General features: G+C 36.1%; 1 protein-coding gene across 1 annotated transcript in view; it reads left to right on the top strand.

The window, feature by feature from the left end:
- The first annotated feature begins 626 nt into the window (after positions 1-626).
- The window catches only part of LOC128219781 (neuroligin-4, X-linked-like), a 403,742-nt gene continuing 391,688 nt past the window's right edge, over positions 627-12,680 (top strand). Inside the window, exon 1 of the mRNA XM_052927780.1 lies at positions 627-731. Within this exon, the coding sequence (XP_052783740.1) occupies positions 641-731 (91 nt within the window). The 5' untranslated portion in view covers positions 627-640. The remainder of the gene's footprint in view (positions 732-12,680) is intronic.

A 12,680-nucleotide genomic window follows, 5' to 3' on the forward strand; every position in this document is an offset into this window, starting at 1 on the left:
TCGAGTGTAAACAAACAGGGATCCCCATTATCTCACTGTCTGAAAACTTCGAATGTTAACAAACAAGGATCGTTTTTATCTCATTATTAGGGGAATCGAGTTTAAACAAATATGGATCTTGATCATCCCACTTTTGAGGACATCGAGTGTTAACAAACGCGGATCGCTGTTATCTCACTATTGGTGACATCGAGTGTTAACAAACAGGGATCGCTATTATCTCACTGTCTGAAATTACTATTATCTCATTGACAGGGGACATCGAGTGTAAATCTATATCACCATGTGTTTGATAGGAAGAACGACATATTATGTTCTCGCCATGTTTCTTCTAGTATCTTTGCTATCTAGACTTAGTTCAACAGAACAGCAAATGTACAAAGAAAAGTTGTCTTCCCGCATTGTAAACACACAGGACGGCCAAATGAGGGCTGTCCTGGTAGAATTCCGAGTCCCATGGTTGAAGCCAGTGGATGCATACCTAGGCATACAGTATGCCACGACATTTGTCTCACAACTTCGTTTCATGCCTCCAACGAGTTCAGCAGAAAAGTGGCGGGGTATGAGGTCGATGTTTGGGGTGCAGCCTGTGTGCCCCCAGCGTGTCCTCAATGAGACAATCTTGACACAAAACCTGCCAATGGGAGAGGTGGAGAGATTGATGAGTATATCGCCAGCCACTATGTCACAGAATGAGGAATGCCTTTACATGAACGTCTATGTTCCAACAGGTAAGGTGGATAGAAGCATGCTTTAAATGTACTGAATATCCGTTTGCTTGTTTTTGCAATTCGGGCTCGTATATAAAATAATGCTAATAACTAGATAGACGTTCGTTGTAATATTTGAAACATAAGTTATATAATCTCGTTGTGAAAATATAGAAAACAAATAAGCTACAACTCCGATTTGACAAAAGTCACGAGTACACCAATTTGTTTTCTCTATTTCTGTTCAGCATGTGCCTTAATAAGGGACTGTGTCACAGATTGGCACCAAAAAAAAGTTTTTTTTTCTGTAGCGAACCTCAGAACAATTATCTAATAGAATGTGTTACGCTTTGATATCATAATTGTAAAAAAAGTACCAAAATGTAAAAGAAAAATGTGTCGGAGACCGGGTTCGAACCCGCGTCGCCCAAATTGAAGTCCAGCGTTTTACTCCCTGAGCTACAAAGGCTTACTCTAATCGGGTGACCTAATTAAGTTATACACCTACCTCGGTAATATCACGTGATAACACCGAGTAGCCAATCACGCATAAGGAATGAATTCTACCTGGTAGACATACCCAGTAATCTTTTTTTAATGGAAAATACGAAATAACTGCTAAACTTAAATACATAAATTGTAAACTTCAGTTAGTAAGTTTCAATGCATTGTACACATCGATGCCTAGTTTATGTCGGTTTTCGACAATTTTCTTCTTTTTTCGCTATTTTATCATACGTGAGACAGCACCTTTAAGCCTTGAACAGTGTTATGAAGAATTACATTCTAAATTTTAATGAGATAAAAAAACCAATGACGTTCCTTTAAACGTGTTGTGAACTCACCGCACTACTTAAATATGAGCAACGGATTACTCTGAATGCACTTGGCCTTTTGGCTCTCACATAATCAAAATGTAAGTCATTAAACGCTAAGGTTATACAGAAAATGCAATTATTAGCAAGAGGACAATCTGGCAAAATGTTATGCAGACCTTCTCCCCTGACACGTATGGCGGCGTGAATGTGACAATGACTCTAATATTTCCCTTACGTGCAACACATGGTTATCTGTGACTGTTAAAATAAAACATTGAGCAGCAACAAGACAATGAGATATCTTTGCAATATAAGCGAAAAATCGACAAGGCATCTAAGAAAATATAACGCTAATTGCAATGACAAATATAAAACACCCGGTATTTTAAAATATTCCTTTCTGCCTTCGGTCATATAAAATAGAATGTCATATGGGAATTGTTTAAAGAAATATCCTAGCAACAAGAAACCATATATACTTAATGCACATCTGTATGACCTAAGCGGAATGTCTTTTGCAGATTGATATTTATGTCAGTAATATCTCAGAGGTATTAAAGATATGGAAGATATATTCGTACACGTTGAGAAGCTGAAGCATTTTAAGACGTACTCTAATGTTCAACGTTTCCTCCTGTTATTTATACCACAAATAGCCACACGCATACATATCCTGTTTCATATATAGTTCCCATATACCGTGGTTATTATATATTACGTATATACTTTCACGGCTTCCATTTGTTCTTCAGCTCAGATAATTATATGTCCCTAGAGCAAAATCTGTCTGAGAAATGAAAACCTTCCAACGGGAAACAGTCGTCATTGTTGTTCTTAGATCATCATGAAGCAAAGAACATGTACTGTTATGTATATCTATATGGTACAATTTCAACCAATATCACGTAACCAACACAGCTGGAGCAATTCTAAATTTAGTCTAGTATTGAATAAGGCACAAACATTTGTGTACATGTGAATTGTTTGTTTGTGGTAAAGCATTACTTTACTGTAACTTATGGTCGTCGGCGCTCTCTTATCAACGATCGTGTCAGATATATTTTCAAAGTAATATGGCAGTTCATTGAATTCGCAGGCAACTTTTCAATTTAATTTGAAATACCGGCGTGCTACTTGTCAGAAAATGTTGATCTTAAGATATTATGTTGAACGCATTACATGTAAGGATATGTCACTTGTCGTCATATGATACACAATTTATTTAACGTATTTATTTAATATACATATCGTATTCACTGATCGCGTTGAATAAAGTTGTGTATTATATGATAATGAGTGTCAGATTATTTTTATGAAATGCTGTTTTATTCCCGGGGTTAAATAACAATGTCCTGGCAAAATAATGATCAAGTTATCACTTACTATTAAATTGTTTCCCCTCTTTCACACATATATGCAAGAAGTAAAGCAATAGTACTCCGCATGTTTGTAACAGTTAATTTAACTGTTACAAACATGCGGAGTACTATTGCTTTACTTCTTGCATATATGTGTGAAAGAGGGGAAACAATTTAATAGTAAGTGATAACTTGATCATTTTACTCTGGCTGCAGTAAAATTATAACAGTTGATTAAGTTCACTCTGGGTTCAGAAAAACACTACTTTATTTAATCATTATAATTTTAAACTTCGGGGTAAAAATCATCTTAAATGATTTTGTGTGTGCGGATGTTTTTGTGTGTGTTTAAATGCTAACGAGACTTCTTATTCTGTTTTTCTCCGTGGCTTTGCTGGTTTTGACATGCATCCACGATACTGACAATGCACAGACTTATGAATGAAGCCATACATTCTAAGGTAATTCTAATAAGAAAATATGTTGGTAATCCATCCAGTTTGCATTCTGATTTTGATAAATATCAATGATTATTTTCGCTTAATTGCAGCGTCATTCAACATTTTTCATAGTCGATGTTTCTCATTTAAATACGAATTGTTTTCAGTATATTTCTGAACACTAATTGTAATGTTTGGGTGAATTACTAAATTACAAGTCCAAGCTTATTAGAATAAACATCTTTGTAAAATTAAAAATACTGTGAACACAAATCCAAAAGCAATCTTTAGAGCTAATTTCATGACAGGGGAAGTAACTTTTCTTATAAAACAAAACAGTTAAGGACATGTACAAAAATAAATCAACTGCCTAAATGACTGTCGCCCAAACGTTTTTTTAGAAATACGATTATGAAATGAATGAAAACTGAATACTGTCGTTGAAAATCCAATGTTTCATTGTTTATTTAAAATGCCAAATGCATTTCTTGGGCATCATCGATGCGATTTATTTGTTTAAAATGCCAAATATATTTGTTTTACTGCCAGAAAAGTTGATAATTAAAAAATAAATTATAAAAACATTAAGTATGAAAGAGCACAGGGTCTTTCGTCAAACATGTGCGTTATTTTCTTATTGGGTATTTGTTTTCTTTTATTATAAATATTAACATGTGTTACAGCTCATGACTTAATTATACTTATTAAAGCAAGCATATTCTGATTCTGATTCACACAAAAACTGCATAAAACTTCGTCGCCCAACATAAAAGGTGTTTAAACATAAAATAATCGGCTGTATAGTGCCCATGTAAGTGCATTAGCCGTCGAGAAGATAATTAATGCAAAAATTCCATAACAAATAGCTAAAATAGGTACAAGAATGGTAAATTTGGACTGAAAACACAGTTTGAAGTCACGCAATTTTCTATTTTCATTTTGTAAACAATTAATCGCTCAGCTTATACATTCAATAACTTTTTTGTTAAGGCCTCTAGAAACAAAAGTTAAAAAAACGAGTGACGCTTACACATGTGGTCTCCGTGTAGGCGTATTTATATTGCGAGAATGGTGATGTAACTTACTTGCAACGTGAAAATACCTACCTGAAACACCGAAATTCATTCAAACGCCGCCATTTGATTCGGCTTCACACAATTTCCCTCACTTAAAATTCGGCAAACACAAATCACGTTGGACCCCCTGCATTTTTTGAAGGTTTAAAATATGTACACCACTACTTCTGCTAATTTCTGACGCCTTTAACAATAACATGACAGTAATTTAACTACACAATTTACCATATACATATTATGCCTTATAGTTATTTTGGTTTCCTTTTTACTTTCTAGAAAAATGAGCATCTAATTTTAAGAATAAATTAATTTCGTGTTTCAAATTTGACAACCGAGTTCCGTGTTTGGAGATCATTTGGATAATATATAGTCGTCTAAATTTTCTGAATAGGTCACATCTTCATCAACCCCTTGAGAACCATATGTCTGTAAAAGAAGGGTGTCGTCAACTGAAACCACTGTAAACTTCACACACAGTGACAAAATGAAGACTGTAGTCACTTTGAGGAAATAAGTTGCATTGCGTTTTGAATAAAAGATAATTCTGGAAGCATTGCCCTGCAACAAACTATTAAAATCTGACCTGTCAACTGTTCGAAATGGAAACTTGAATGATAAATCTATCTTTATGCAAACTTTCGATCCTGATTATTGGTATATGACAAGGTTGTACATGATAATATAAATAAGTGCACGGGCATGTCTATAAGTCGAATGTTCTACAGCTCTTTTCAGACCATATTGAAATATTTATTATGAATGTTTTACAAACAATAACATTCTAGTGTAAGGTTATAATAAATGGAGAATATGAGTATTGGAGTATACTTCGCCAATCGTAAATCAAACACATGTTCAAGAAGTTGGGGAAGATGATACTTGGAGTATTCTTCGTCAATTATTCAGCAGACACATGTTCAAGAAGTTGGGGAAAATGCTACTTGGAGTACTCTTCGTCAATTATTCAGCAGACACATGTTCAAGAAGTTGGGGAAGATGCTACTTGGAGTACTCTTCGTCAATTGTTCAGCAGACACATGTTCAAGAAGTTGGGGAAGATGCTACTTGGAGTATTCTTCGTCAATTGTTCAGCAGACACATGTTCAAGAAGTTTGGGAAGATGCTACTTGGAGTACTCTTCGACAATTGTTCAGCAGACACATGTTCAAGAAGTTTGGGAAGATGCTACTTGGAGTACTCTTCGTCAATTGTTCAGCAGACACATGTTCAAGAAGTTGGGGAAGATGATACTTGGAGTATTCTTCGTCAATTGTTCAGCAGACACATGTTCAAGAAGTTTGGGAAGATGATACTTGGAGTACTCTTCGTCAATTGATCAGCAGACACATGTTCAAGAAGTTGGGGAAGATGATACTTGGAGTATTCTTCGTCAATTGATCAGCAGACACATGTTCAAGAAGTTGGGGAAGATGATACTTGGAGTACTCTTCGCCAATTGTTCAGCAGACACGTTTTCAAGACATTTGATTTACACCGTCGTTTCCTCTGTACGTATTTCAAGAGGTAAAAGAATATTTGCTTCCGTTTATTAATTAAACATGAATTTGAAATGACAGCTATATTGGATTCTACATAGGTTAAACGTTTGTCGGTTTATGCTATTGGTAATATATCGGGCTCTCCATAAATACGGCGTCGAAATGTCCGTGGATATTTTCCCAACAGTACACATGCAAGGTTTCAATTAAAGTCGGTTCACATCCATTAGTGCCAAAATTTAATGGAGGTTTTAAAACACGAAGACATTAGAGAAGTTTTTAAATTGTTAACGTCGATATTCGCCCGTAGAGTAGGCTCTAACATATCCATATCTGTTCATGTGGTTGACATGGCGTAACATATCCATATCTGTTCATGTGGTTGACATGGCGTAACATATCCATATCTGTTCATGTGGTTGACATGGCGTAACATATCCATATCTGTTCATGTCGTTGACATGGCGTAACATATCCATATCTGTTCATGTGGTTGACATGGCGTTCCAGTGTGAATTATTTTTATGCCGACATAATGTTATTCGACAATTTCCTATATCTTAACAAAAATGTAAGTGTACTAGTACAAAATGCTATTTGTTGTTCTGTGTAGTCAATGATTTACCATGTGGTCAATAGCTACTCAAAAACAACTGCCAATGTCCCAAGTTATGACCATCATTTGGAAAATAAGATGCACGATTTGATGAAAACATACTAGACATACACACAATGAATATAAGACATACACACACTGGATACTAGACATACACACACTGGATATTAGACATACACACACTGGATACTAGATATACACACAATGGATACTAGACATACACACACTGGATACTAGACATACACACACTGGATATTAGACATACACACACTGGATACTAGATATACACACAATGGATACTAGACATACACACAATGGATACTAGACATACACACACTGGATGCTAGATATACACACACTAGATACTAGAGATACACACAATGGATACTAGACACACACACACACACACAATGGATACTAGATATACACACAATGGATACTAGACATACACACACTGGAAACTGGACATACTCATACTGTATACTAGACATACACATACTGAATACTACACACACACACACACAATGGATACTAGACGTACACACACTGGATATTAGACACACACACAATGGATACTAGAGATACACACAATGGATACTAGACATACACACAATGGATACTAGATATACACACAATGGATACTAGACATACACACAATGGATACTAGACATACACACAGTGGATACTAGACATACACACAATGGATACTAGACATACACACACTGGATACTAGTCATACACACACTGGATACTAGACATACACACACTGGATACTAGATATACACACACTGGATACTAGACATACACACAATGGATACTAGATATACACACACTGGATACTAAATATACACACCACACACTGGATACTATTATACACACACTGGATACTAGACATACACACACACAATGGAAACTAGACATACACACACTGGATACTAGATATACACACACTGGATACTAGACATACACACACTGAATACTAGATATACACATTAGATATACACACACTGGATACTAGACATACACATACTGAATACTAGATATACACACACTGGATGCTAGACATTCACACACTGGATACTATACATACACAGAATGGATACTAGACATACACACACTGGATACTAGACATACACACACTGGATACTAGACATACACACAATCGATACTAGACATACACACAATGGATACTAATCATACACACACTGTATGCTAGACATACACACAATGGATTCTAGACATACACACACTGGATACTAGATATACACATAATGGATGCTAGACATACACACACTGGATGCTAGACATACACACAATGGACACTAGACATACACACACTGGATGCTAGACATTCACACACTGGATACTATACATACACAGAATGGATACTAGACATACACACACTGGATACTAGACATACACACACTGGTACTAGACATACACACAATGGATACTATACATACACACACTGGATGCTAATCATACACACACTGGATGCTAGATTTACACACAATGGATACTAGACATACACACACTGGATGCTCGACATATACACACTGGATGCTAGACATACACACAATGAATATTAGACGTACACACACTGGATACTAGACATACACACACTGGATATTAGACATACACACACTGGATACTATTATACACACAATGGATACTAGACATACACACAATGGATACTAGACATACACACACTGGATACTAGACATACACACAATGGATACTAGACATACACACACTGGATACTGGACATACTCATACTGGATACTAGACATACACAGACTGGTTACTACACACACACACACAATGGATACTAGACATACACACACTGGATATTAGACACACACACACTGGATACTAGAGATACACACAATGGATACTAGACATACATACACTGGATACTAGATATACACACAATGGATACTAGACATACACACAATGGATACTAGACATACACACACTGGATACTAGACATACACACAATGGATACTAGACATACACACAATGGATACTAGTCATACAAACACTGGATACTAGACATACACACACTGGATACTAGATATACACATACTGGATACTATATATACACACACTGGATACTAGACATACACACAATGGATACTAGACATACACACACTGGATACTAAATATACACACACTGGATACTATTATACACACACTGGATACTAGACATACACACACTGGATACTAGACATACACACACTGGATACTAGACATACACACACTGGATACTATCTATACACACAATGGATACTAGACATACACACAATGGATACTAGATATACACACACTGGATACTAGACATACACACACTGAATACTAGATATACACATTAGATAAACACACACTGGATACTAGACATACACATACTGGATACTAGATAAACACATAATGGATGCTAGACATACACACACTGGATACTAGGTATACACATAATGGATGCTAGACATACACACACTGGATGCTAGACATACACACAATGGATACTAGACATACACACACTGGATGCTAGACATTCACACACTGGATACTATACATACACAGAATAGATACTAGACATACACACACTGGATACTAGACATACATACACTGGTACTAGACATACACACAATGGATACTAGACATACACACAATGGATGCTAATCATACACACACTGGATGCTAGATATACACACACTGGATGCTAGACATACACACAATGGATGCTAATCATACACACACTGGATGCTAGATATACACACACTGGATACTAGACATACACACAATGGATGCTAATCATACACACACTGGATGCTAGATATACACACACTGGATACCAGACATACACACACTGGATGCTAGACATACACACACTGGATGCTAGACATACACACAATGAATATTAGACATACACACACTGGATATTAGACATACACCCACTGGATATTAGACATACACACAATGGATACTATTATACACACAATGTATACTAGACATACAAACAATGGATACTAGACATACACACACTGGATACTAGATATACACACACTGGATACTAGAGATACACACACTGGATACCAGACACACACACAATGGATACTAGAAATACACACAATGGGTACTAGACACACACACAATTGTTACTAGTCATACACACAATGGATACTAGACATACACACACTGGATACTAGACATACACACACTGGATACTAGACATACACACAATGGATACTAGACATACACACAATGGATGCTAGACGACACACACTGGATACTGTACATACACACACTGAATACTAGACATACACACACTGGATACTAAACATACACACACTGGATACTAGACATACACACAATGGATACTAGACATACACACACTGGATACTAGACATACACACAATGGATGCTAGACGACACACACTGGATACTAGACATACACACACTGGATACTAGACATACACAAACTGGATACTAGACATACACACACTGGATACTAGACATACACACACTGGATATTAGACCCACACACACACACACACACCCACACACTGTATACTAGATATGCACTCACTTGATACTGGACTTACATATAATTCTTCATTTTATTGTCAGATTACTGACTCATACAAATATTGAGCTCTTACTTTATTTTTTTTAAACACAGGGTCGTAGATCAAACAGCCGTCAGGAAAAATACAAGATTGAGAAATCCATTTTCGCACATCATTATTCAACATTGTTTTTTTCTGACCAAATGGTTGCTGATTATTACTTCCGATCTAACTGAAATGTGAAGATTAGACCGAATGTGCGTGTAGGGTTTTATTTTTCCAGTAATAGGCTATCTGGTCACATCAAAATCGAAGACGAATGTTTGCATCAAAACCGGTAACCGATAATTTGCTGTCGTATAAAACTAACACACAGCTGTATTACTCTTAATTGGTGATTTGTCGACATTCCTGAAGTAAACGACCGATTGTGCATTTTCTTGTATGCCAATAAATGCTGTGTGTTAAGTAGTTGTACAAAGCTGGTGTACACTGTTTTGTGTGCCCCTACCATGAGACGGTGCTAAGCGCAGGATTTAGATGCCCTGATGATCTGTTCAAGAACGTTACATGACCGGTTCTAGAACATAAGTTCAAGAACGTTACATGACCGGTTCTAGAACATCAAGTTCCAGAACGTTACATGACCGGTTCTTGAACATCAAGTTCAAGAACGTTACATGACCGGTTCTAGAACATCAAGATCAAGAAAATTTGGACAATTCAAGGAGACTAAATGACCGGGTCTAGAAGAGTTCAAGAACAATAATGTATAGATTGTAAAATATTCTTGAACTAGAACCGGCTTTTATTTTCATTCTTTAATTCCGAGATCCTGTGATCGATATTTTTTCTATTTATTTAAAGTTTAAGTTGATTGAAAAAAATGAAATAAGCATACCATGGTTGCATCTATACCTTTTCCTAAAAATAGCCAATTTAAATGAATTAATCATAGTGTAGGGGCAAAATGCCGAAAACTGGCAGAGAAAGGACAGTTCGAGGCACGTTATGCCAACAAACCCTATGCACATAATGCACAGTTTAAACCTTACACATGTACATTACATTTTTTGAATGTATTCAAAAATATTTTGATCATTTATTTTCTGTTGATCGCCCGAATTGAACTCTAACATATAGATAACCCTTCACACACAATACTGAATAATCCTAATCTTTAATTATACGAAATGGCCGCATTTGTTTACTATCGATTTTAATGAAAATAAGTTAACATGTATCATCAAAACACGCTTTGCTACGCCCCTGAAACCTAATTTGTTCCATATAACGATATTTGAAATGTGTATGTTTGACGTCATCCATTGTTTCCTTTCTTCTGTATGTAAGTTAAGTATGAAATATCGTTGTTGCATATGACTGTCCATGATTTATTCAATTACCGTCCATTTATCAAACAAAGACTGTCCATGATTTATTCAATTACCGTCCATTTATCAAACAAAGACTGTCCATTCTTGATATAATGGACAGTTAATATTTATAAAGTACTAACCTATATATTGTACAAAGATCACAATAAATGACGTATCACACATGTTTTGAAGAATATGACAAATATAGTTTATCCCCAAATATTCGTCTAGACGAAGCATCATGTTATATTTCATAGAAAAATGAAAGATATTGAAAATTTTGTTGACAGTCATAAACATCAGTTGATTCTTTTCATAATAAAAAAAACTTTTGCAAAGTTGTCGAATTATTTGTACTGTGAATTGGCGTTTCAGTGAATATCTTAAGTATGTTTGGCCTTTGAATTCATTCTAAACATAATAGCGATGATAAAAAACACCATCCATACAATGCCGTCATCTAAGTAGGCGCAGTGATTTTTCATTTATTGAATAAACTGATCTTCAACAACAAATATATGAAAACAAATGTATAAATCTGATGGAAATATTTGCTTAACCCTTAATCTTGCTTAATCTTGATCAGGGTCAGCACTGGTTGCCGTGCCAAACATGGTGTATCTTGATCAGGGTCAGCACTGGTTGCCGTGCCAAACATGGTGTATCTTGATCAGGGTCAGCACTGGTTGCCGTGCCAAACATGGTGTATCTTGATCAGGGTCAGCACTGGTTGCCGTGCCAACAAAGGTGTGTCTTGATCAGGGTCAGCACTGGTTGCCGTGCCAACAAAGGTGTGTCTTGATCAGGGTCAGCACTGGTTGTCGTGCCAACAAAGGTGTGTCTTGATCAGGGTCAGCACTGGTTGCTGTGCCAAAAATGGTGTGTCTTGATCAGGGTCAGCACTGGTTGCCGTGCCAAAAATGGTGTGTCTTGATAAGGGTCAGCACTGGTTGCCGTGCCAAAAAAAGGTGTGTCTTAACAGTGAACGGTTATATTTTCATGGATCAGCCAATCATTATCAGCAATATCTATTTAAAGTATGTAAAATAATGTATATGTTTAAATAAGAACGCATTTTTAAGCTGAATGCTAGAACATTTGCTTCCGTACGAGACATTAGATGAAAACATATCCAAGAGTTATATCCTTTTTTAATATCATTCTGTCTGACTTTGTTTTACGAGCTGTCCGGAAAATTCCCACAACATAATTGTTGCT

The sequence above is a fragment of the Mya arenaria genome, chromosome 15 (genome assembly GCF_026914265.1).
Source record: "Mya arenaria isolate MELC-2E11 chromosome 15, ASM2691426v1".
NCBI lineage: Eukaryota > Metazoa > Mollusca > Bivalvia > Myida > Myidae > Mya > Mya arenaria.